Consider the following 26,219-nt stretch of genomic DNA (forward strand, 5'->3'; position numbering starts at 1 on the left):
AAGACCAATTTTTTATATATGTACTGCATTTAATATTTTTAATTATTTTTAATATTTTTAATTATTTTTAATATTATTTTTATTTTTTTGTTGCTTTTGAAATTTTTTTTATTTATTTTAATATCATGTATATTTTTGTTCTTATTTTGTTTTAAAACACACATAAAATATATTATTACCGTTAATATTTATGATTAAGTTGGTCAAAACTATCTTTAATCTAGACACCAAAGTATTTTAGATATTAAGCCTTTAAATTGTAAATAATTCTGTTTTTGGCTTATTTGAGACGTTATAAGAGAGTGAAGACATCTTTATTAAATAATTTTGTTATGTCCTACAAGTCCAAGCGGTTGAATTTAAAATAATGTTTTAACCTCCCATCCTTCTTCGTAATATCTTAATCTAAATTTCGAAACATTCATAAATTGACAAAATCTTAGTTTTTGACTACATTTCGCCTTTATTTTACAAGAACGCATATATCACAATTTGTCACAATTTTTCCCAAAAAAAAAAAAAAAAAAAAACACTTTTTGAATTGTTGCTGAGCTATATCCAACTAATATTCAACTTTTTATACTCTACACCCTATAGTGGGGAGGGTTTTATGAGTTTATGCTGATGTTTGTAACACCCAAAAATATTAATCCAACACACACCTTAAAGTATACCAGTCATTACAGAATCACTTTATGAGACGATTGTTCCAAGGACGAAGCCTATTGAAAGTTATTGAAATCGGTTCATTTCACCTAGCCCCCATATACCCCTCGAATAGGACTCTTGAACACATAATTATGTTGAATGTTCTAGTATCTGTACAAAAATCGACAAAACTTTACTTTATATAAGTCTAAATAATACTGCCGATTTTCGGAATGATCGGGCCACATATAAACCATTTTTCAGAGAAATGTCTGAATTAATAAGTAATCCACATTTTCAACACTGGTTCACTCACTGGTGTAGGTCGGCCAATCCCAACTATATATTCTTACTTGTTTTTAATGTAGCTTTAAGTTAAGATATCTCGAAGAATGAGGAATATATAATAAAGATTTTGTTATGGACATTCAGATGACATAATAAAGATTTTGCTATGGACATTCAGAGATAATATAATAAAAATTATAAATAATGGTGTCTTCCCGCTGTTATAACGACGAAATATGTTCAAAAACGGATTTTTTTCAAACTTTAACACCCGATATCTTAAAAACCTGGAGAAATTCAGATGCCATATTCAGCGCAGCTTAATCTTTTTCAAAAATATTCTTTATTTTTCGACTTTTTCAAATTTGATTGGCCTGAAATGTTTGTTATATATGTATGTATATAGTTCTAAAACGATTGCTGTGATGCTTATAGTTAATATTATAGTATTAAGTTTAAGGTATTAAATTAAATTTTACCTTATAATTATTATGAAATAATATATATAAGTCATAGTACTAATTTTATCAGTCCAAATAATATAAGGTTTCTGTCATTTTCTAACAAATGCTTTTACAATTTTTTCATCTGTGTTCGCTAAAAATATATTATTTTGATCAACATTAACCATACACTCGATATTAAGCAATATTATCCTGATATTTTGCCGCCTATAAATTCATTCAGAGCAAAATAGATATCAGAATTGAATCCAATTTTGTTACCAAGAAATAAATATCAGAAAAGGTAACAAATCAATGGGTTTTCAAAGAATATTTAACAGGTATCAATATTCTTTCATCTTGAACTACACAATATTATTAATAGATCGACATTCGATAAAAACGTTCCATATGTGTTATTTCTAGACTATTCCAAAGAAAATATTGAACTAAAAAACTGTTCTATTAAAATTTAAAAGCAGTAAACTGTTGATATCTTTTGATTGTAATATAAAATTTTGAAGTTTAATATATAAGAAATAAAGAGCAATCTCCAGCTAAATCTTTAGTGCAGATCCACAAAAGCTATTCAATTACAATAATAGTTTTTTTATCATTCCTTAGTTTAATTTTTAGATATTTTGAGGAACAAAATTGTTAAGATTGAAAGGAAGATCTCTCTTTAATATACTGTTCAAAATTGTAATAAATAGTTTCAAATCAAATGTTGGACGTCTCTGGTGAGTAACACACTCTTGAAGTCTTTTCCCTCTTTTCTAGTGTTAAGAGCTAACAATTCAAAGTTTATTACGTTCAAATTTTAACTGAACAGTTCTTTAATATTGAAGAAGGTTAATTTTCAGAATCACTTCATAGATTTATGAGATTCATAGTCGTCATATAGCAACGGCATTCGATATCGAACAGGAAATATAGTAAATAGTTTTTCATTCGATAATGAATGTTACGTTTCGGTTTAAGTTATTATAAAAAGCAGTTGTTAATGCTGTTGCAGATAAACTTTCAATTTCATAATTGTTTATTAATCTTTCTTCTAAACATCTTTTAATCAATTAGGGTCCACTTTTAGTTAAAAAAAACTATCTGGTCAAGTTAATATGTTAATACGGACTCAGTTAAACAAGTCAATAGGAATGAAAGTATAGCTTCAAATTTGGTTGTAGTTTTATAAAAAATCGTATGGTATTGCGAATTATAGAACTTCAATATTTTATATACTTAGTAATAATAAATCTGTTAAATATTACAGTTAAAGGCAATAAAATATATATACTCCTATTCTGCATTTCGATTCAAATCTATATTTTATCCGTTTGGCAAATCTGTTTTTCATTTCATTTTAATATTTTATACGAATTCTATGTTATGATCATTGCTAAGTTTTATTTTGTTGTTAATATAGTGACGTTTCGTTAGATTCTGTTTTTATTTTAATAACTTTTTCTAACATTCACAATTGAAAAAATTGGTTCATAAATGACCGGTAAATGGACAAATATATTTCGCAGATCTTTTACAAGAAAAATTTACGCCATATTTTAAGTTTGTTCATCATCTCTTACTAAAGATTTACATATATTTGTCGACCATCAAATGTATTTATTTTATTGCCTATAACTGTAGTATATTTTTTTTAATTTATATTTCGTTTATACAATAATACTTAATTGTAAATGAATTTAAAGTAGACAAAATAATAATAAAAATCTCGTTTTTTTCCATTAATACTTATTTTATGTGCTTAATAATACGAGAGAGAGTTATTTAAAATAACATAGCAAAGTCCCAATGTATGTTTTATAATCCCTTATTCACTGTTTCCTTCGGTTTCTTCGTCAAGCAGTAAACTAGTCGAACCATAATTACGGAGTCTAAACAAGTGATTGTAAGAAAGAAATATATAGTTCGTTTACTATAATTGTATCTCCAGGTTGGTGAATTTTAAATGATTTTTACTACCAAGTGAAAACATATTAAAAAGTGCAATACTTACAAATATCAGATCAGATAAGCAATTAATATAAGATTTATGTATGTAATAAAATTAACAAAAAAGCAAATAAAATAATTTATATGAAAATTAAAAAAACAAAGAAAACACACACACACTTAATTTTAAAAATAGATAAATAAATGTTTTAATAAAAGGATAAATTAGAAATATTATTTACCTCATCATCAGATACTTTTAGACCATCCAAATTAATGCTGTTGCGTGAATAATTGCCACCACCAGTTGCAGTTGAGTTGGAATTATCTTTTTGGTAAAATTTTGCATCAGCACTTGTTGCACCAGCACCGCTACCACCAACCGTCGAAGAACGTGAATGATCTTCAAATAACTGACGATTTATATCGTCTTTGGAAAGATTAGATGAATTCGAATTCAAATTTGAATTGGAATTTCCGCTGCTCTGACCACTCATAGCTGTAGTAGTTTTCAAAGGTAAAGCCAAATTAGCTCGACTATTTGGAGTACTTAATGGATTGGCAGCAGTAGAACCATTACTGCCACTTCCATTTCCCATTCCAACACCACCACTACCACTGCTATTATTTGGACCATATCTTCCAGATGATCGTTCACGTTGTTCGCGCTGGTGGTGATGATGTTGATGTTGCAAATGCGTTGGATTATCAAATTTTTGCTTAGCCCTTTCAAATTCTAGATTACGACTTTTTGCTTCAAATATATTCTCTTCAACATGTGATGTTTTCGCATCGAAAAAACTATTCGCTTGCTGTTGTTGCAAGAGAGTACGTTCCGTGTGACTGGAACGCTTGGATGATGGTTCAGCGCCAGTTGAATGACGTAACCCTATATTACCTTGCGCCGAACCATCATCGAATATCTGACGTAAATCATTAATGTTTGGCAAACAATCACTTGGTAATTCAACTGCTATTTTATTACGCAATTGTACACCATTAAAACTTCCGCGCATTTGTGGACTAGGTGCACGTCTTTTTTGTTGTGATTTAGTGTAGTAGTTAATAAATGTTAGTATTGGCGAAATGTTTAGCATATTTTGCAGCATTCCAAATGTTAGAATGTTTAAATATTATTAACTTTTAGGGTTATTATTTTTGAAGCATTAGGGAATAAGTTTTAGTGTCTGTTAAGAAAATGTAAGAAATGATTCAAACCTGGTTTGTAGATGTTGTATCTGTACTTGCAATCCTTCATTTTGACCGACTAATTCGTCATTGGAGCGCTGCAGACGTCTCACTTGATTTACTGCCGAATCTAATTCATCTTCAGCTGCAGCCAATTCTCGCTTTAATTCTTCAACACGTTGACGTAAACGTTTGACCTAAAAAGAACGAAATTTATTAGAATTTAATGTAACGAAGAAATTAACAACAAAAAAATTAAATAAGTAATAGAGTTTAAAATAAGTAATATAACTTATTAATGGAAATCATTACAGCCAGAGTATACAAGGCAGGGGAGCTATAGGCACAAGACGGGGAATAAATCCTAAGCTGGTGAACTAGATTTTGAGACGGTTATTAATTCGATTATTTTCTATGGACAACTGTCTTAATGAAAGCGCTAGGCAAAAACCCCAACTGTTTACTCCTTTACAAAATTCGAAGGAGATTATCAATCCTTATAAAGGGATATATCAGAACAACATCAACTAAATCTTGATTTGCATTGCTAAACAATCCAGATAATTATGCGTAACCAACATAGAAATTTAATTGCTGTCATTACAGGACTCTGTATAGTTCTAGTTCTGTTCTTGTTCTGTTCTAGTTCTGTTCTAGTTCTGTTCTAGTTCTGTTCTAGTTCTGTTCTAGTTCTGTTCTAGTTCTGTTCTAGTTCTGTTCTAGTTCTGTTCTAGTTCTGTTCTAGTTCTGTTCTAGTTCTGTTCTAGTTCTGTTCTAGTTCTGTTCTAGTTCTGTTCTAGTTCTGTTCTAGTTCTGTTCTAGTTCTGTTCTAGTTCTGTTCTAGTTCTGTTCTAGTTCTGTTATAGTTCTGTTCTAGCTCTGTTCTAGTTCTTTTCTAGTTTTGTTATAATTTTATTCTAGTTCTAGGAACCGGGACATTCCAATGTACTATGCAATTTTATTTTTACGGCTTTAGCTATCAATTATAAACAGAATAAACATCTTAGAAATGAGCTGACCAAATACTCAATTGGCTTTAACATGCTCAGGCAAATATATTTGATTATACAAATATAATATTGCACTGTAATATTATGAGAAAATGATTAAGATTTGAATTTTCATTATTTTATATTAATAAACAAATAAATATCAATATTGAATATTTTCATTACAGATCTTATCAAACATTACGTTAATAGAATCACATAAAATCCCTAGTAGTATAGATCAAAAATGTACGTTTTTTTGTTTTCTTTTTAAAACACACCATAAGCATGATATTTAAATGATTAGATTTATTCCATAAAAAATACAAACGCACATACAAACACACCCATGCATCTCACAAAGTACGAAAATGTGGAGAGATTTTTTTAAACATTTTCATTATAATACTAATCGTACTTGTAAATATTAATAAAATAATTGAGAGAATAAACTAAAAAGTGAGAGTGTACTTAAAGTTGATAAGAACTTTAACATGTTTGCGAGCATAAACCAAAAAAAATATATAAGCAAACCACCACAACCTGTATGTTCCCCCCAGTTTAGTTCAGTGAGAATACTCGTATGAAGCAGTAGTGGAAAAAAACACACCAGCTGATTTGGTTCTTGCTGTTTATTGGATACTTATCTAACCAAATAATAAAATTGAGACAAAATTGTAAAAAAATATAATTGAAAAAAATGATTGCCCAAAATCTTTTAAGCAAATTACGTCCTCTTGTTTCAAGAGCTAGTTTTGCCACCAAAGCAAGTGAACCAAAATTCAATTGGCAAGATCCCTTAAATTTGGAATCACAATTAACTGAAGATGAAATTGCCATACGTGATTCATTCCGTAACTACTGCCAAACTACCCTATTGCCCAGAGTAACCAAAGCAAATCGTGACGAAGTTTTCGATAAAGCTATAATGCAAGAATTTGGTGAACTCGGTGCCTTGGGCTGTACTCTCAATGGCTACGGCTGTGCTGGCGTTTCCAATGTTGCCTATGGTTTATTGACACGCGAGGTTGAACGTGTTGACTCTGCTTATCGTTCAGCCATGAGTGTCCAGAGCTCTTTAGCTATGGGTGCCATTTACGACTATGGTACAGCTGAACAAAAAGAAAAATATTTACCACTTATGGCTCAAGGAAAATTAATCGGTGAGTTTAGTTTTGTTGTTGCCTAATGAAAGCATGTGAATAAGTACAATTTGCTTAAAAGATAAGCAGTACACACAAACTAAGAGAATGATAAGTGATAAGATTTTCTTTAAATTATTGTTATTTTCAGGTGCTTTCGGTCTTACTGAACCTAATCATGGCAGTGATCCAGCTGGCATGGAAACTAGAGCTAAATATGATAGTAAGAGCAAATGTTATATTTTAAATGGTTCCAAAACTTGGATCACTAGCTCTCCCATTGCCGATGTCATTATTGTTTGGGCTAAGGGAGAAGATGATAAAGTACGTGGCTTTATAGTGGATCGTTCACAATCTCCCAAAGGTTTAGCCACCCCCAAAATCGAAGGCAAATTTTCATTGAGAGCTTCTGCTACCGGCATGATTCTTATGGATGATCTTCATGTACCCGAAGAAAACTTATTACCAAATGTTGTTGGTTTTAGAGGACCATTTGGTTGTCTGAATAATGCTCGTTATGGTATTGCCTGGGGTGCTTTGGGTGCCGCTGAGGCTTGTGTCGAAGTTGCTCGTCAATACACTTTGGATCGTAAACAGTTCAAACGTCCCTTGGCCGCCAATCAATTGATACAGAAAAAGTTAGCCGATGCCACCACTGAAATTGCTCTTGGTCTACATGCCTGTTTGCAAGTTGGCCGTCTTAAGGATCAAAAATTGCACACACCCGAAATGATTTCCCTGATTAAACGTAACAATTCTGGTAAATCATTGGAAATTGCTCGCGTTATGCGTGATATGTTGGGTGGCAACGGTATTGCCGATGAGTATCACATCATACGCCACGTTATGAATCTTGAAGCTGTTAATACCTATGAAGGTACACATGATATTCATGCTTTAATTTTGGGTCGTGCTATTACCGGTATTCCTGCTTTTGCCAATTAAAATTTGATGAGAATGTATGTAAATATTGAACATATTCGAAACATTGCATTTATAGGTTTTTATATATCGTGCCCTAAAATTTTACACTTTATGTTACAATGTAAAAATTTTTCTTGTCTTTTTCTTTATAGATTAATAAACTGTAATTATGCATTTAAGATTAAAAAAGAAAATAAAGTTGTGTAGCGTAAAATGTAAATAAATACTTATATTAATACTGAATTCAAATCAAGACCTCATAATTTCTGCATAACATCAAGTTTTCGATAAGAATTTACATTTTCCACATTTGACTTCAAAATATGTAAATGTTTAATCTCTCTCACTTTAGAAAAGTGTACTGGTTTAAAAATTTGTTACCCTATTAATTTTAGCAATCTCTAAAATATTGGGAAATCTTTGTTACTTTCAAAACCCATACACGAACAGAGCTAAATCTCTAAATCACACCCTCTTACAAGCTTTTATTTATATCCTTAGCCCTCTGGCAAAATTGTATTCGTATAATATTCTAAACAATGAAATTTTGAATTCTGTTTCTTATTAATTGATATGTTTAGAAAAAAGTGCTAATTAGTCTAATTGTACTAATTTCAACAACATTTTATGACGCTTATGGACTTGTATGAATATGAGGAATAATAAAAGAAAAAATCATTTCTTAAATCTAATCTAAAAAATCATTGAGAATTACCCCCAATTGTTGAGAAATTGATTATTTATTTTTACGTTAATTTTAATTACTTATCAAAAGTTTGTAGTTAATTTCAAATATTCTTAAAAGCTTTTATTAAACATGTTCTGTTAGTTTGTTAAGTGCTGTCACAATAATAGAATAGAATTTTGTACTTACCTCGGCTTCATATTGTTCAGCACGTCTTACTGCATGACCCAGCTCAGTATTGGTTTCAGATAACAGTTTCTTTAGTTTGGAATGTGATATTTTAAGTTCGCTTAATTCCTGAAATGAAATTTTGAAAAAACATATATGTATATATTTATTTGGTAATAAAAAGTAAAATAATTTTTCCGTAAAAAAGGTCTTTAGATAAAAAAATTAAAAAAAGTTCTACTGAAAGCATCAGAAAGGTATTTTGATCATTAATCATAAATTTAGAACATTATAAATGTTTATAGGTATATGTATATATCTTATAAATAAGTCATCTTTTACCTTACTGCGATCAGCTAACTCTTGCTGTAGAGCACGATTTTCAGCATCGGTTGCTTGCATAGGTCTTCCTTTGCGATCCGAACGTTCTTGAAAATCACGTAGTTCAGTTCGTAATTTTTTATTATCGCGTTCCAGAGCCAATTTTTCCGTTTCTAAACGTTCACGTTTACCCCACTCCGAGGCATTTTCCACTTGCAAACGTTCCAATTCTGTACGCAATTCACTTAAGCGACGTTCAAGATTCTCGCGTGCTGCTATTTCTTCTTGTAGAGAATTGTTTATAATACGCATTTCAGCACGATGAGATTCTTGTAGTGTTAATAGTTCTCGTACTGCTTCCTAAAATTATATTTTATTGTAAGTTATAAGATATTTTAATAGAAATTTCGTTATACAATTTACCTGTTTAGCTGAGCGTAATTCTTCTTGACGTTCTCGAACTTCTTGTATTTCTAATGATAGCTTTTCAATATTTTTATGTAGTATATGTTTTTCGCTAAAAAAAAAAAACAATTACATTTTTATGTAATTAAATGCAATAGAATTATTAAAATATACTTACTCTCTTTCTGCTTGCACAGTTTTCTGTGCCTCATCTAAGCGCAATTGTAACATCGATATTTTTTGCAATAAGTAATCTTCATCGAATTCATCTTTTGATAATTGTTGAATTAATCGTTTTTCCTCAGCGGAAACTTCATCTGTTAAAAAAGATGAAAATAATTGTTTGTTATTATCTTCTAGATATCATATATCTTCTAGATTCAAATATTGTGTAATTCTATCAGACATGCTTTCGAGAAGTTTGCTGTTGAAAATGTACAATATCGGTTCATAAATAATGGAATTACGAATAAAATTAAAAAAATACAAGATTTTCTAGAAATTTTAATGCATAACCTGGTAAAAACCTCCAAATCAATAAATTATTAAAAACATTTGTTAATAATTTATTTGAATTATTATTATTGTACGATTTTTAAACTTACCCAAATCGGATAAATTTTTATGTACAGCACCTTTTAAAACATATTCTTCAATATCGAGATCTTTAAGTTCACCACCAGCTGCTGCCTTAGTAACTAAACCATCTTCGCTATTGACATTTTTTAAACCATCCGAAGATATATCAGGAGAACAATTAGCATCTCTACTATTTGCTTCGTTTTCTTCTCCAGTATCAGCCATTCTATATTTCATAAAAATAAATAAAAAAATATTTAGATATTAAATAAGAAAATATAATCGAAATCTTAAAGATAAACTACCGCTTTTAAATTAAAAACCATTGTCTACTAAATACTCCATTAAAGTTAGTTGGTATATTATAAAGTTAATACCCTTAGATTTACTTACCCTGTCTTATGAAATTGTCCAGCATGTTTCATCATCAGCGAATGAACCTTTTCCATTTCTTTTTTAAGTTGGGATATTTGCATTTCCAGATCATTTTTCTCTCGTTTATAGGAGTTTGCTTCTTTCATGGACATCTCAAGATTAGCTCTCAATTGTTTAGCTTCTTCTCTGGCTTTATTGCGTTCGTTACGCACCTTATATTACCAATAAAAGAGAAATACATACATATGTATATCGATTTAATTTCGAAAAGTAAACAAAAAGTAGCCAGCAACGGCAACCATATAAAGTGCATTGTATGTACAAATACAAAAAATATAAATAAAATTTGGTTGGTTACCAAATACAACAACTCCGCCGGTCACCGTGTTATTAACTATGCAAATTTCAACTTACCTTACTCCATTTTTCCCGCCAATTGGCAGTGCAATCAGACCACCATTTCATAGTCTTTTCCATTTGTGCTGCTCTAGCGCGTGCCTCTTCCAATTCCCTTTGACGCTGAGACTAAATTCAGAAAAAAATAAACTATTGCAATTTGTTTTTAATTTTAAGACTTATTTGTGGCACTAACCTCTCGAGCTTCCCATTCCGTATCGCCAGCACCATATCTTGCAGTTATAGTATTATTGATAATACCTACACCAACCGCTGTGTGGTCTATCAGTTCACGCCTACTGACGCCTCCAGTACCAGCCGTACTTTGAGACATTTTGTGTTCTTTTTTGCAAAATCAATGCTTTCGTCTTTATTTGATTAATAACTTCTTCTTTGTTCGTTATAAATTATTTAATTTGCAAATTAATTCGACTGTTTTAATGCATTTTTAAGCTGCTTTTTTGCAAAGAAAATTTTTTATTATACTTGCAGTTTTTTTTTTTGTTTACTATTCGGAAAAATTTGTGCAGAGATCTGCGCCGTCAAAATTTAACGGCGTCGTCGACTAATACTAAAAATTACGCCGTTGGGTTAAAATCGCCTGTGAGCCACCTATGTTTTCAGTTGTGTTTTTTGAACTGTAAATTTTTTTTTATGTAAATTTTGCATTATTTTTGCTGTTTTTTTACACTTCTTACATTTTTATAATAAAATTTTTGATTTGTTTATAATAACCCGTATGCCAAATATATCAGTACTTTTTTTTCTAAAAATCGAAATATACATTTTGTTGAGACTAGAAAATTGTATTATGATACAAACATTTTTGGCATATATTGTAGACTGAAAACACCTTTATTAAATAAAATAAGCAAGAAGTGTCATGAACTTTTAAAATAAGATAGAAATTTGCATACAAATTATAAAAAAAAAAAAAATTAAGAAACAAAAAATATAATTTTCTAATTTATTTTTTGATTTGAAAAGTGTTGATAGTCAATATTGTAGTCTGAAAATACTTGGAACAACATGGTTCAGATATGGGTAAACTCAGAATATACTGTCTGAAATATTTCTAAAAATGTAGGCTTTTTGCGAAATTTAAATCATACCTTTAATATTTATGGATTAAATTTATTAAATAGAATGTTCTAATAATCTTAAAATATGGAAATATTGGTTTTAGAAATATTTTATAAACTCTTTTTCAAGTTGGTTACAAAAAAAAATCGAAGAATTATCAACACTCTTAGATATAAATTAACCCAGCGTTGCAATTATAGCACTGACAGTTAAGGAAGTGTTCGGAAAAGTTTCGTTAAAATGTTACACAAACATGTTGCCAGATTTAATAAAGTGAATATTTAATATAAAAGAAAAAAATTTAATATGCTATTAAAATTATAATTTGAAACTTCTTAACACTTTTTCTAACCTAAAGTATTATTATTTTTAATTAATTACTTTTAAACAATACCAATATCTTCAAAAAACAAGCTTTGTTTTGGTTTTTCATAGCATTAATTGGCAGCACTGGTCGTTAAGTGTCAATTTTTAACGAAAAAATTACTGTTCAGTGGGCAATTTTTTAACTTCCTTTCTTTTGACAGTACGTCAGCAACGTGATTCGATCTTTTTCCGCTTTGAACTCTGAAGATGGCGGTCGGTAAAAATAAGGGTCTCTCCAAAGGAGGCAAAAAAGGTGGCAAAAAGAAGGTTGTTGATCCCTTCTCCCGTAAAGATTGGTATGATGTTAAAGCCCCTAACATGTTTGCCACTCGCCAAATTGGCAAAACCTTGGTTAACCGTACCCAGGGTCAGAAAATCGCCTCTGACTACTTGAAGGGCCGTGTGTTCGAAGTTGCTTTGGGTGATTTGCAAAAGGACAACGATTCCGAACGTTCTTTCCGTAAATTCCGTCTCATCGCTGAAGATGTACAAGATCGTAACATTTTGTGTAATTTCCACGGTATGGATTTGACCACCGACAAATACAGGTAATGTTCCAAAACAAAAAAGTGAATGAAAAAAATGCTAGTGTATATACAAAGTGTGGGTGTGTGTGTGTGTAAAATAAGATTCCTAATGGGAAAAAATGTTAAAAACATTAAAAATTAACTAAAAACAATTAAATTATGGACTTTTAATAGATGAAAATTGTAAATAACAATAAAAACATAAACATTTGTGGAAAGAATGCAGCTGTTATAAAAAAATATAAAACCATGAGGTTTTACTAGATTGAAAATGTGTGTGCATGTGAAAAAGTGTCTAATGCATGTATGAATGTTTGTGTATCAAATTGTTTGGATTTGTAAACCAAACATTTACAACTAAAATGCAACTATATTATTAACAATATTGTTTGTTTTATATTAAAACACGATTTGTTTTAACAACAACTTTTGTTTGCCCTTTTCAGATCTATGGTCAAGAAATGGCAAACCCTCATTGAAGGTATTGTTGAGGCCAAGACCACTGACGGTTATTTGCTCCGTGTCTTCTGCATTGGTTTCACCGCTAAGGATCAACAATCCCAACGCAAGACCTGTTATGCTCAACACTCTCAGGTCCGCAAGATTCGCGCTAAGATGCACGAAATTATCACCAATGAAGTCACCACCTCCGACTTGAAACAATTGGTTGGCAAATTGGCTTTGGATTCTATTGCCAAGGATATCGAGAAGATCTGCCAACGTATCTACCCATTGCACGATGTTTACATCCGCAAGGTTAAGGTATTGAAGAAGCCCCGTTTCGATTTGTCCAAATTGTTGGAATTGCACGGTGATGGTGGCGGCAAAGGTACCGAAGCTGTTGTTTCAGCTGAAGGTGCTGTCATTGAAAGACCCGAAGGTTATGAACCTCCAGTACAAGAGTCTGTTTAAGCCTTTTTTAAGTATATAACATCCACAAATAATTAACATACATTTTTGTATAAACAAGAAAATGAAAAGAAATGGAAACGGAACTTTAAGAAAAAGTTTTGGTTAAAAAAAAAAAAATCTGGTAGTTTAGTTTATTTGTGATAAATTTATGTTATCTTAATACAAAAAAAAAAAAAAAAAAAAACGGGAGGGTTGTTTACATTGTTGTAGTTGTATACCTAGAGGGAAGTGTCTTCGTTTCTAATTTCTTTACAGATTTTCAGTTATCATTCAACACTAGCAGGGAGAACATCTTACAAAATGGACGCAGCAAAAATAAAGTAAGTTTTATTTTTAACTTTAAGAAAATATTTTTTAATAAAATGATGTTTTATTATTTTTCGTCGCTGATAAATATAAAATATTTATTTGATGACAACTTTTAACTGATTAAAGAAAAAACAATTATTTAAAATGTATTTAAATACAAAATGTATTAATCATAATTTCTTTTTGTTTTAGTGTGGCCTTTTTCATCATGCTTTATGGAAAAACCACGTGTTTCATTCGTCTACTTGAACGAAAAATGTAAGTTTTATAAACGTATTTTTTTAATCATTAATTTTGATCATGATGTTTTTAATTTATTTGCTACTCTTGAATAAGACTTGATGAAAATACCAATCTGATTAATTATTAGAAATTTAAATTATTTTAAAATCTTGTGAATTTTTAAAATAATTAATAATTTTTTTCTTTTTTTTTTTAGATTTACAAGTTAGTGAAACTGCAGAGGGAAATTTTCTGTCTCAAAAATTAAAGGTAATTATTGTTTACTTGTTTTAACTATATTTAATTAGGATGTCTATGATGTTTATTTTATTTATTTGCTACTCTTGAATAGACTTGATGAAACATAAATCTGATTTAAATAATTAAGAAAACAACTATATTATTGTTTTGTTTAAAGATTTACTAATTTTTTATTTTCCCTTATTATTTCAGATGAAATTTAAATGCGGCCATGCTCAGTTTACATTTATTGCCACATGTTTGAAAACAACTAAGGTGAGTTTTTTCAACAAAAATTAAATAAATAATTATCTAAATATTTAACCAAACAAAGAGTAGAAGAATTCAAATATTTAACTATATTTTTATAAACAAAAAATTAAAGAAAATTTAAATTAATAAATAAAAAACACGCGTGTTACTAAAAGACTTAAAGAAAAACTAAATTCAACTTAGAATCTAAACCTGAATGCGCTTACAATTTTATTTTATTTATTTAAGATGAATAATTTAGTGAAATTATTTTTAATTTCAACATTTTTACAATTTCTTTTATTTTACAAAAACTTCTTACTCTTTGTTTACGAATATTATTTAAAATGATGTAATTTTTTTTTTGAAACTTGAATCCAAATAATGTAAGCTATTTCATCTAGATAGTAGAACTGATTAAACATTAGCCTACACTTCCTATTCTCCTTCTTTTTATAATATAACAAAACTAATTTTTAAATTTATTTTAATATTTACAGATTTTTAAAGCTGATGTACTAAAATTAGTGGATTTCTAAAACTATAAAGGTAAGCATACTTTAACACAAATAAACTTTTAAATTTTTTACAAATATAATGATGAAAACATTAACCCAGCTCGCTTTGATTAGCCATGAAGAAAATATATCCCAAACAACGCAAATTTAAATTGCTGAATTAAGTTTTCATTATCTATTATAAATATTTTTAAACTTCAATTTACTAATAGGAGAATTATGTTGTTTTTTGTTTTGCAGATTGCAAAAACCATATAAAAAGATGCTTAGAGGGAGTAAAAACTAATATGGATGGAGAAGCATCTAAACAGAAATGGTAAGTAATCTATAATAAATTATCAGTGATCCTTTGATTTACCTAAACATATTCAATGCCAACTGAGAAATGTTCATACTTTCAGTATGAATTCGATATGAAACTTTTGAAATCTATGTTTTTATTTTCATAAACAAATTACGTAAATCAAGGGATTACTGTACAGACTTTGTAAAATGATGATAACTCTAACCCAGCTCGCTTTGATAAGCCATGAAGAGAATTTTCCCAACCCAACGCAAATATAAATTGCTGATTTAATTTCACTCAATTTATTTCGAAAATCTTTTAAATTTCTATTTACTAATCAAAAACTTTGTTAATTTTTTTGCAGATATCAAACTATATAGCCAAATTAAATGAAATAGCAAACATTAATAGGCATGGGGAATCATTTATGCAAAAAAAGGTAAGCATTAAATTTAAAAAGTATGTATAAAAATAAGACAGTTATACCTTGATTTACGCCTGCAGAAAGTTTGATTCTTTCAACTTGGATTTTCTTCTTATACATACTCAAGAAGTACATATTACTCTTAATATTATTAGTATGAATGAATTTAATTTCATATAATGAAAACAAATTCTACGTAAATCAAGGCATTATTGTATATAAACTTTGTAAAATGATGATAACTCTAACCCAGCTCGCTTTGATAAGCCATGAAGAGAATTTTCCCAACCCAACGCAAATTTAAATTGCTGATTTATATTCATTATAATTATTTCGATAATATTTTCAATTTCTATTTATTAATCAGAAACTTTGTTCATTTTTTGCAGATATTAAACAATAAGTGAAAATTATCTGAAAATAGTGGAAGCATTTATGCAAAAAAGAAGGTAAGCATTAAAAAAAGATATAAAAATTAAATAGTAATAACACGATTTGCGTCTTTAACATTGTTGATTCTCAAAACCTGGAGATATTCATACTTTTAGTATGTATAAATTAAATTTAATTCACTTAATTTCATGAAGACAATTATGACGTAAATCATGGGATTACTGTTCACACTTTGTAAAATGATGATAACACTAACCCAGCTCGCTTTGATAAGCCATGAAGAGAATTTTCCCAACCCAACGCAAATTAAAATTGCTGATTTAATTTAAAAATACCTTACTTAACAATTAGTTGTTAAATTTCAAATCACTAATCATGAATATTATATTTTTATTTACAGATTTGTTTCATAAAGTAAACCACAGGGCTATAACTCCATGCACATAAAAGAAAGGTAAATATTTATTAACTTTATTACATACGTATATACGTTATATTAACATGTGTTTTGACAAAATGATGATAACTCTAACCCAGCTCGCTTTGATAAGCCATGAAGAAAACTTTCCCAACCCAACGCAATTTTGAATTGCTGATTTCAATCAAACATTACTTTGTTATTAACTAAAGAAAAAAACAACACAATAAACTTTAACTTACAAATTTTTTTCTGTTTAATTTTTTACAGATTGTAAAAAATGCTGAATCTTATAGCATATAATATCGGATTTTCAAGTAAGGTAAGCTAAATATTGTATTAAAATTACTATGTTTTCTTTAATAAAATTTTTATGATGATATTGTTTCGGATTCCCCATCATTTGAACAATAAATGACACTAAATCCATACTGATTATAATTGATAAATACATTCCGCTTAAATGTTAAATATTTCAATATTTATTAAATTTTCTTTAAATAAAAATTTATTTATACAAGTTAATTGAGCATTTAAGCGAATATGTATATTAATCTTTAGATCATTATAAAACAAACTATATTTTATATACATCTTTAAATATTAATATATAATTCCTTTATTTTTTAGAAAATCTTTAGAAACAACTGACTAGGCTATAGGTTTTTGGATCTCTTTTTAAAAAGGTAAATTACATTTTATTCTGCAAAAGAAAACTTTTAACACAGAAGGAAAATCCTTGCGAAAAAGCAAACATTTAGTGGATTATTTTCCTATCCTACCTAAATTGTTTTTAAATTTTACATCGATTTTTCTCAGTGTAGTGTTTAATGATGAAACTTTTTTCGGATTCCCCATCATTTGATTAATAAATGACACAAATCCACTCTGATTTTTTATGAAACATATTTATTTTCTTTATAAATTTTACAAAATTTCTCTTATATTAATATATTCCCTTCTTTTTTAGAAAATCTGTGGAAACAGCTGACTAGGCTATTATGGGTTTTTGGATCTCTTTTTTAAGAAGGTAAATTACATTTTGTTCTGCAAAAGAAAACTTTTAACACTGAAGGAAAATCCTTGCGAAAAAGCAAACATTTAGTGGATTATTTTACTTTTCTAAAATGTTTGTAAATTTTACAACGATTTTTCACAGTGTGGTGTTTAATGATGAAACTTTTTCGGATTCCCCATCATTTGATTAATAAATGACACAAATCCACTCTGATATTTTATAAAATTTATTTAAATTAATTTATTAGTTTTACAAAATTTTAATATTTTGTTTTTTTTTTTATTTTTTACAGATTGACGAACGACTTTCGTTCTCATTAACCTATGATTAATACGGATAGCTTTTTTAAACGAAACGCAAGTTATTAAGTAAATCGATTCTAAATTAATACAAATTTTCAATTCTATTTAATATTTAAAGTGTTGTAGCCATAGTATTGTGCTAAAAGTATTACCTAGATCTGCGTAAATTTGTATTTTTTGTGAATCGAAATACTTAATAATTTATAATCCATGTGGATTTGTTCATATTTTAGATATACAAATGTATGTATAATGTGCTTGTAAATTTTTATATTTTTTACAGATTTTTTTAAAATAAAGTTTAAAAAAAGTACATTTACTGTTTTTTTTTTTATTATTATTGTTAGGAAATAACTTGATAGTTCAAAAGGGTGTGGTACACATCCACTTGATTGCCATCTAGCATGGAGCAAAATAGATTTCTAAATATTTTGACGGATTTATGTTCAACATGTCCAAATTAGTAAGGAAACTTATTTTGCAAATGAATATTATACAAACTAATACAGAAATGTTTATTTTTTTAAGATAGAGAAATTTCAAAATGCTATAAAATTGCTAAAAAAAATATAATTTTGTCTTTGGAAATTTATATCACGGGTGCGGGATTATTTGTCATTAAAATTTCCGTTTCATTTTAGTTAGAGATTGAAAGAATACATGACATCATTAACCAGTCCTGGAATAGTAGATTGGATTGCAAGATATCAAAGGCCCTATGGCCAAAACTTGATATGGTTGCTACCAAAATACTTATAGGACTGGAAAGACGCAGTCTAAGGGTTCTGATAGGGTTTCTAACCGGACACTGCTCAGTTAGAACCTTTGTCAGTAAGTGGGACAGTAGTATAACGGCTAGGCTATAATGGCTAGGGAATAGGTTCCACGGCGAACTGGGGGAAATTGCGGGACTTAACTCTCGCAACCTACTAGGTTTTGTCAAGGGAATTAGTCACTTCTTTGACTGGGCTTTATAGGAGTACATGGATTTTCGTTATTATTTATGATTATTTATGTATCTGTATTTTATTATCTATTCACATATCCTCTTTACTTATTTTCTTTCATTCTTGTGTTGTTGTAGCGTTTTTGTCTTCTCTGTCTTGAATCTTCACTTTTTGAAGGGAATCACAATGGACCTTATGGTCTCCGAGTGGATATACGACGTTTTTACGGTGTATAACCCTTCCTAACCTAACCTAGAGATTGAAATATGAAAAAATTTAGTAAATTCCCATTCCACAAGATGAAAATGCATGTAAATAGTTCTAAACTCATCTATTCACCATAATTCTGCAATTCAATTAAAATTTTTCCGTTTGGCGACTCTGCATTCCGATTTGACGATCCATCGCTAAAACAACAACAAACAAAACCGTATGTATGTAGCGACAATCGTAAAGCATTGAAACGATATGAAACAGCTTCTTTTTTAACGATTGCGTTTTTCTTTCAATCGTTGCGTAACTGAATGGGACCTAACATCGGCTCTAATTTCAGTGTCATCGGATTTAATGAAATCCAATGATATTGTTACAATTGGATTCTAGATCGGAAATATAACCGATCTAGTTGAATTTCATTAAACCAATGTGCATGTTTTTAAAGTTTTCAAACACAATTCCGATAATGATTGGATTCTACACCCAAAACTCGTATTGCAGTTATGAATATTAAAAAAGTCTTATTTTATTATTTCTTTATTTAAAATGTAACAAATACTAACTCTAAAAATACATTATTGACGCGTACGTAATGTAGATTTTGGCAGCTCACTTAAACGTTGGCGCCGTTTTGTTTCCATTTCCTTAGCCATATTCCAAGATTCCTTATCGAGTATTTCTTTGCCCTGGGCAATTGCCAATAGACGAGACAATACCAAAAGTGAATGTAAATCATCTGCGTTTGTCACTGAATCAGCTTTACGCATTTCAACGAAATCATTTTGTATCATTTCAGTATCATCCGGATTCATAGAAAATTGAGAAGTTTTTGCCAACGTTAAAAAGCGACGAAATTGATCAAGACGTGAATTTTGATTGAGATAATGATGCGCCGCCTTTAATGTTTCAGTTATTAGTTGTATAGACTCTGTATCGGTTTTAAGGGGCAATGATATGTCGCTCTATAAGAAAATGATTGATTAAAAAACATATTGCAATAATTAATATCGAATATTGTATAGACTAGTATGCGAACTAAGTAAAACTAGATTGTAAGCTGGTCTTTAAACTAAGTAGACTAGACTGTAAGCTAATATATAGAATCTATTTTATGCAAAACTATAGAATGTGTGAGCATAAATTCCTTACCGGCAACATGCTGCGACCCTCACTCAGCACCAACACTGGTATATCTACATTATAATCAATATCATAGTATTGGAAATTGCATTTAATTTGTTGATGATTTATAAGATGAGCAATGCTTTGTATGCCCATAACTCCATTGGCTTCTAATTTTCCCTGTTGCATATGGGTCTCGTCAAGTATTAAATGAGTTTGGGGTGCCAATTGTAATAAACCAGAGACCAATTTATTTGTTTCGTAATCTTTTCTATTTTACGGCAAAAATAAACAAATGAATCATTAATAAAATAATTAAAATTTGATATAAGAATGTATGTACTTACTTAGGAACGAATGCTGCAGTATTCATTGTATCCAAAGTCATGGGTAAATAATGACTTGCGGGTATTATTAATTCGAGTATTTCATACAATTGTTTTGTGTAATCAGCCAAAGCCTCCTTGGGAATGTTGCAAATATTAAGAGAAAATTTACCAATACTTTGTAATTCACAACGACTATAAACTGTTGAGATAAGATGGGATAGCAAATAATCTGCAGCCAAGTCATCATTGAAAAGACATAAAGTTAAAAGCATGCGTAGATCTTTCTGTACAACTTGTATGTTTAAGTTTTCTTTGTCACTAGTCGGCATGGGTAAACGTAGATCCATTAGGGGATTTACATGGGGTAAATTATGAACGGCTATAGCATGTAATCTAGGTATTAAAGATGGAGGAGGATTGAGAGCTTGTATTTCTGTAGTACTTTCAAAATTATCCACCTCCATGCTAGAGGCATCAAGTGAGGGATCTACTGATAGAAATCCAATGACATCTACAACCGTATTGAGGGTATATGAATCGAAGTCTTTATATACTTTAATCATACATGCTTTACTGGGTCTATCAGGTATGGGAGAATTTAACAAATACTCAGCACCCAAGGCAGTATTTTTAGAGGAGTTTGATTGCGATTCCTTTGTTGTATCGACTTTCTGACGTTTTGTAGCTTCTAAATTTGGTTTGTTTTCACTTTCAACATGAGTTTTGCTATCAGGACAATCAATTTCCATTTCATCTTCTAGTGGAGCTGATCTCTTTTTTGCTCCTTCAGCGACATTTTCACGTTGTTCTACATTAATTACAGGCAAATTAGCTTTGTTGCAGTTTTCCTCATACTCTTTGGTCCAGTCATTTATGCCCGGTATAGAGATAACAAATAAAGTTCTCCTCTCGCCCTGCACATTCGAACTTGAGTCATAGACTACTTCTTCGCCTCGCTCCAACAGTAGGCAATCTCTATATTTACCCTCTTGTATGCGAGTTCCAGAACCATCTGATTTTTTACATTCGTATCGTTCCAGATATATTTCTGGATCTTGCATATCCTGTATCATACCTCTAAATCTTACCAATGTGTTGTCCTTTAACTGATGCAATGGAGTGTAATTTAACAATGGTACATTAGACCAGAGCTTGGGATTTTCAAGAAGTTTATTAAATTCTGTATTTTTTGGACCAGCAAATTCTTCGGGAGATTGTGGTAGTTGTATATTTGATAATTCACTTTTTACAAACATGGTGTTGTTTATTTTAAATGAAGTTTAACTTTCCTTGTTTTTTGCAATTTTAAGCAATAAAAAAATACGCTTGCAAACCTCACGATGTTTTTGTGTAATGATAATTTTTTGTTGAATGCTTTTTTTTTGTTTACATTTTTAGCGCGCTATTTTTGCAAGCGGTAGTTTTGCCAATTAATTTTAGTTGGCAACGCAGTCCGTATACCAACAAACATTTAATAAGTTGTTTGAATAAATAAAAATAATGTAAATTTTAAAAATAATTAAAAACAAGTAAGAAAGTATAGTCGGGCGTGGCCGACCATATGATACCCTACACCAGTTATGAATATTAAATGTGATTTATTTTTCATAATAAAGCATTTATCTTCAATATTCCCTTGTTCCGATACATTTAGGCAATTTATGGATGAAAAACTAATTTTCTGAAAGAGGCTTTATATGGGGGCTAGGGGCAAATATGGACCAAGCCCGATAAAATTTTGTGAATATATTTATATTTACATAATATTTTATTGTGCTGAATTTCATCGCGATATTTGTGTTTATAAGTTAATTTGGGACATTCAAGTAATTTTCTGAAGGGGACTTTGTATGGGAGCTAGGGTCAAATGGGGCCCGATCTTTATGAAATTTGGCAGGGTCATCAAGACTTCTATAAAACTTAGTTGTGCCGTATTTTATCGATATATCTGTATATTTAACATAATTATGAGCTCAGAAGCCCTTTTCGGGGGGTTCTGTTCTATGGGGGCTAGGTGAAATAATGGACCGATTGGGTCAAATAAAACGTGCGTGCCAAATTTCATCCAATTATCTTGAAAATTGCGACCTGTACCTTGCGCACAAGGTTTACATGGACAGCCAGCCAGCCAGCCAACCAGCCTGCCAGACGGACGGACGGACGGACATAGCTTAATCGACTCAGAAAACGATTCTAAGCCGATTGGTATACTTTAAGGTGGGTCTAGGACGGATATTTTTGTATGTTACAAACATCAGCACAAATCCAATATATCCTCCCCACTAAAGTGGTGTAGGGTATAAATACTATTTCGAAAACCTTTTTTCGAATTATATTAAACTCTATATCAAACAAATTTCACTTTTTTACTGCCAAATCGGATTGTTTTTATTGTTAATCACTTAAAATTACAAAATCATTATCATCATCACATATACCTGATTTTTTAGCTAAACTAGTTTCCATGAGTCTCTCAAAGACATCATCATTTTCTTGCTGTAAGCTATTATTAAAAAAATAACTTACATTTTTATCATCATCAACACATTGTTCCTCAACGGAGCTATTTGTAACATTCAAACTGATGCGTTGTTTTTGTTTAAAACGATCTATAATGGTCGATACACGACGATTGATTTGAGTTTTCTTATCATTTAAATTCGAGTTTCTACTGTTGCCCATTTTAACTAAAACATCGAAACTATCATCCAGAGACATACGTTTCTCATTAATGTTTGTAGATTTGCGAAAGGAATTCGAAAGTAAACGTTTTTCCCTAATCAAATCAAAATCATCAAGATATCCTTCTGTTTCGGTAGCAATTGGTTTAGTTTCGCCTAATAAAAAGCTAAAATCCTGTGGCATTGCTTCATAGCGAAGTTGCTTACCTTTGTGGGAGGTCAAAGTAAAAGATTTATTTGTTTTCTCCACAATACCATTTACAATATCTGACATATTGAAAGCTTCATCATCAACATCACTTTCTAAATCCGATGGTATGTTTGTGGTTATGGGGGTAGAACATTGTTGGACAGTTTTGTTCCCCGATTTAACAGGAGTTTTTTGTTTTCCTTCCTCTAGAGCATCATCAATCCTTTGCTTAAAAAATCTATCAATCATTTGTAAACCTTGCTTTGAATTAACTTTTTTTGTCTTGTTGGTTTGTTTTTTTGGCTTTAAAGTTTTGGCTATGTCATTAGTAGCCTCTAAAAGATCGTTTAAATTTTCTAATGAACCTAAAGGTTGGTCTTCATTTAATTTTAACTTAGTTTTTGCAGATTTTTTCGTAACTTTTTTCGGTTTTTCTTTTGATTTTAAGAATGCCTCCACGAGTAAAGGGTAAGCAATTTCTAACTTATCAAAGGGCTCAACTGTAGACCAAAGGTCCTGTAAGCCTTTAGGATTGTCGGCTAAAAATTCCTGCAGTTGATTATCTGGTATTAAACCATTAAAAATACCCTTTTCATCTTGCCATAATAATTCTAAGCTTGCAATACCTTTTACCACACGTTTCTTTATAATTTCTTTGGGTGTTACATACATTACAGCTGTGGGCAATTCCTTTAAACGTTGAGCATTCAACACTTGCCATCTTGTTAAAATAGGAAAGAATTTTTGAAAGCAATAAATTTCTGGCCATTGTAATAGATGTCCAACCTGTTTAATGAATTTTACCATATTCGGTTGACGCCAATGCAACTGCAGTTTTGGAACATCTGTAGGTTGTTTAAGGAATTCCTCAATGATTTCTTCTGATGGAAATTTAGGATCTGCTAAAGCTTTTTTACGCATTGCCAATTCAGCTTTTATAGATAGACGTTCTTCTCTAAAAGTTTTCAGGAAAAATTATCAGTGTTTCGGTATGCAGTGGAGAAATTTTAAAAGAGGGATGGAGAGATTGCATCTAGAATTTAAAAATGTTTTTCTATTCCGATTTTAATAAAATTATACAATTCTGAGAGAAAAGTGGGCGAGTTTATAAATCTACCCAGGCGGTTCTAGACTTTACTGGTCCCTAAGTAGGGATCCCCGAAGTGAAGCAATTTCAATATGATAAGGTATAACATAAACTTAATATATATCAATGGAAAACAAATACCTAGTATTTTTTTATTAATACATACATATATCAAATAAAAAATTTATGGAAGATTTCAAAAATATTCCAAGAATGTGAAAATTGGGTGAAAATGTTTAAATGTGAATCTCTCGTAAACCATTAGAGTTTATATAAATATATATAGTTATGACGCTTTTCGTTGACTATAATATTATTAAAAACGGAATCTTTTTTAGTAACTTCCCCACTGTGCAAGTTTACAAATGATTTTCTTACTTACTTCCATAAACTTTCATCACAACCACGATGTGTACGACAAACACCACAACCATTTTTAGTATGACTTTGTGTACGTCCCAGATGGCCGCAATTAGAGCAAATTGTCTTATCATCTATTCTCATTTCCAATGCTGTATATTTATCATCTTCGAGACGCCAAGAACGTATACGTTTTAGTATCTCATCATTTTTGTATTTATTAAACAGTTTTAAAACACCATCACGGCCCACACCCCCTATGCCATCAGGACAATAGTCACAACCACACAGTAAAGCCATGACTATCACTTTATTTTGGCCAAAATCTAATATAAACATTTAAAAATTTCAAATATATTGTAAACTTTTGAATGCAATTAATAAAAATTACCCATTTTAGAACAAATATTTCTCATATCGTAGATATCTACTGCACCTCCTTGTGCTGCCAAGGCTCCCTGTGTGGATACAGAAAAATTTCGATAGACACGTATGGCTCCGTAAGCAAAACAATCGGAATCTTGACTTATAACACCATCGACTAACTTTTAGAAAAAATAATAATTAAAAAATTTATTAAAATTACCAAAATGACACAAAATTTACATACCCCTTTCAAATTAAGAAATGCACAATATGCTTCAGCTTCGCCAGGTCCCTGAACACATTGTATTCCCATTGCCAATAATAGATTTTCACATTGTTTCAACACATGATTAAATCGCGTTCGGCCTTTATCACTATTCGATGTCTTTTGTGCATTTGTTTGACTTTGGCTGCTTGGAGCCTCTTTTGGTTTTACGCCACGAAATTGAATTTCATTACGTTTTTCAATAACTTGACTTTTTAATTTGGGCGCAACACCTTCTAGTACAAAAACCGGAGTAACCTCTTCCCATATTAAATAACAAGTGCGAAAAAATAAATTTCTGTAAAAGTTTTTAATAATTATAAATTATTTTTATAATGAAATTAAATGTTTCACTTACTTCAAATGGTGTCTAGGATGCACGAAATAGTCTACAACATTGAGACTTTCACAGACCCATCCCGCAAGATCAATTGCTACAGTTTTGCCACGTAGTTCACTTATGGGCTTACGTTCAGCATGAGGTGTTAAGATACTCCATAAATCTTTTACACCCATGTATTAATTCATTAAGAATTGATTTAAAATATGTTTAATTTATGTTCAATTTTAAATATTCATGCACTTGCGCCAATCCAAACAAAAACATATTAGTGAAAATAGGTAGGGTTTCCAGAGAAATGGAAATTTAAAAATACCCAAAAGAAAGTAATAAAAAATCGAAAAAAAAATATTGAAATTTGCGGTAATTTAAATTTTAAAATTTTTCGACAATTTTAGTGAAAAATTAAATATTTAGTAAAAATCTCACCATTTTGTAAAAACTCCAATTTTTAGTTAAATTTCTATTAAGTCAATTTAATTTAGCCGGCTAAAAGCTGTCAGTTTACCGGCACATTTAGTGATAAACGCCGCTGCAAAATTTGG

General features: G+C 30.2%; 5 protein-coding genes across 9 annotated transcripts; 2 read left to right on the top strand and 3 right to left on the bottom strand.

Annotated features, from left to right (window-relative positions):
* Window positions 1-61: 61 nt before the first annotated feature.
* LOC119603669 (coiled-coil domain-containing protein 102A) lies at window positions 62-11,052 on the bottom strand. Of its 5 annotated transcripts, none has more exons than XM_037955784.1 (11): window positions 10,698-11,050; window positions 10,520-10,630; window positions 10,124-10,317; window positions 9,757-9,956; window positions 9,330-9,468; window positions 9,170-9,263; window positions 8,768-9,106; window positions 8,447-8,554; window positions 4,548-4,714; window positions 3,572-4,364; window positions 62-3,247 (listed from the first exon to the last, which is right to left on the bottom strand). In XM_037955784.1, the coding sequence occupies exons 1-11, from the start codon at window positions 10,833-10,835 to the stop codon at window positions 3,236-3,238; spliced, it is 2,295 nt and encodes a 764-aa protein (XP_037811712.1). In that variant the 5' UTR covers window positions 10,836-11,050; the 3' UTR covers window positions 62-3,235. The 5 variants fall into 5 exon arrangements, with proteins under 5 accessions (XP_037811712.1, XP_037811713.1, XP_037811715.1 ...); XM_037955785.1 differs by having other exon boundaries at window positions 62-3,271; XM_037955786.1 differs by lacking the exon at window positions 62-3,247 and adding an exon at window positions 3,359-3,388 and having other exon boundaries at window positions 9,787-9,956; window positions 10,698-11,052.
* Window positions 6,050-7,821, top strand: LOC119603670 (glutaryl-CoA dehydrogenase, mitochondrial). Its single transcript, XM_037955788.1, has 2 exons — window positions 6,050-6,669; window positions 6,800-7,821. The coding sequence occupies exons 1-2, from the start codon at window positions 6,207-6,209 to the stop codon at window positions 7,591-7,593; spliced, it is 1,257 nt and encodes a 418-aa protein (XP_037811716.1). The 5' UTR covers window positions 6,050-6,206; the 3' UTR covers window positions 7,594-7,821.
* Window positions 11,053-12,096: 1,044 nt separating the features above from the next.
* On the top strand, window positions 12,097-13,472 carry LOC119603677 (40S ribosomal protein S3a). The gene is made up of 2 exons (XM_037955795.1): window positions 12,097-12,498; window positions 12,924-13,472. The coding sequence occupies exons 1-2, from the start codon at window positions 12,158-12,160 to the stop codon at window positions 13,387-13,389; spliced, it is 807 nt and encodes a 268-aa protein (XP_037811723.1). The 5' UTR covers window positions 12,097-12,157; the 3' UTR covers window positions 13,390-13,472.
* A 5,957-nt stretch (window positions 13,473-19,429) lies between these two features.
* LOC119603698 (mini-chromosome maintenance complex-binding protein) lies at window positions 19,430-21,839 on the bottom strand. The gene is made up of 3 exons (XM_037955821.1): window positions 20,404-21,839; window positions 20,084-20,327; window positions 19,430-19,896 (listed from the first exon to the last, which is right to left on the bottom strand). The coding sequence occupies exons 1-3, from the start codon at window positions 21,639-21,641 to the stop codon at window positions 19,510-19,512; spliced, it is 1,869 nt and encodes a 622-aa protein (XP_037811749.1). The 5' UTR covers window positions 21,642-21,839; the 3' UTR covers window positions 19,430-19,509.
* Window positions 21,840-22,747: 908 nt separating this feature from the next.
* On the bottom strand, window positions 22,748-25,950 carry LOC119603700 (flap endonuclease GEN). The gene is made up of 5 exons (XM_037955823.1): window positions 25,693-25,950; window positions 25,314-25,632; window positions 25,095-25,248; window positions 24,726-25,029; window positions 22,748-24,211 (listed from the first exon to the last, which is right to left on the bottom strand). Exons 1-5 carry the CDS (start codon window positions 25,848-25,850, stop codon window positions 22,780-22,782), a joined length of 2,367 nt encoding a protein of 788 aa, XP_037811751.1. The 5' UTR covers window positions 25,851-25,950; the 3' UTR covers window positions 22,748-22,779.
* Between the last annotated feature and the right edge of the window lie 269 nt (window positions 25,951-26,219).

This window comes from Lucilia sericata, unplaced genomic scaffold (genome assembly GCF_015586225.1).
Source record: "Lucilia sericata isolate MDLA Ls3-8-SP2 unplaced genomic scaffold, ASM1558622v1 Contig000327F_arrow, whole genome shotgun sequence".
Taxonomy (NCBI): Eukaryota; Metazoa; Arthropoda; class Insecta; order Diptera; family Calliphoridae; genus Lucilia; species Lucilia sericata.